This window comes from Penaeus monodon, chromosome 34 (assembly GCF_015228065.2).
Source record: "Penaeus monodon isolate SGIC_2016 chromosome 34, NSTDA_Pmon_1, whole genome shotgun sequence".
In the NCBI taxonomy this organism is placed as follows: Eukaryota; Metazoa; Arthropoda; class Malacostraca; order Decapoda; family Penaeidae; genus Penaeus; species Penaeus monodon.
This window is the reverse complement of record NC_051419.1, coordinates 25,707,538-25,708,074: the sequence shown is the minus strand read 5'-3', so window position 1 is coordinate 25,708,074 and position 537 is coordinate 25,707,538. Positions and strand designations below refer to the sequence as shown.

The 537-nt window shown below is 42.6% G+C and overlaps 1 protein-coding gene across 1 annotated transcript in view; it reads right to left on the bottom strand.

Moving 5' to 3' along the window:
• LOC119594860 overlaps window positions 1-537 on the bottom strand; it is a 7,208-nt gene that overhangs the window by 3,994 nt on the left and 2,677 nt on the right. The window contains exon 3 of the mRNA XM_037943942.1: window positions 263-442. Coding sequence (XP_037799870.1) covers window positions 263-442 — 180 coding nt within the window. The remainder of the gene's footprint in view (window positions 1-262; window positions 443-537) is intronic.

The following is a 537-nucleotide window of genomic DNA, read 5'->3' as shown; positions in this document are numbered from 1 at the left end:
CTTACTGCAACAATTCCTTATTCCTGAACATATAAAATAAAATTAAAACATGACTAAAACTCCTCCCTCATGAAAATTACTCCTGCAACTCCTCCGTACCGAACATACAAAACAGATAAAAAAGAAAAGGTAAAAGAAGTTACTCCTGCAACTCCTCAGTCCTGAAATTATAAAGAACAGACCACCATCACTAAAAGAAGACAAATATATTCACATCAGCATAAGTAAACAAGATAAAATAAAACAAATAAGTAAAACTCACTCTTGCAACTCTCCCATAGAGAGCTTGGCCTCGACGTGGAAATAGGAGAAAAGCGGCGCCGGGAATTCCGTGTCGTAGGGAAGAGACAGAGCCAATTCCTCATGTACAAGGCGGTGGAGGTAAGCTTTCTGGCCTTGTACTTGGTTCACGTACATCGACCAGATCATGGGGATGGCCATTCTGGAATGAGGAATGGTGGGCGTGGTTGGAATTAGGAATGCTTGGAATGGTGAGGGTGGGAAGGGTGAGCCTTTGGGTGGATAGTTGGGTGAGCT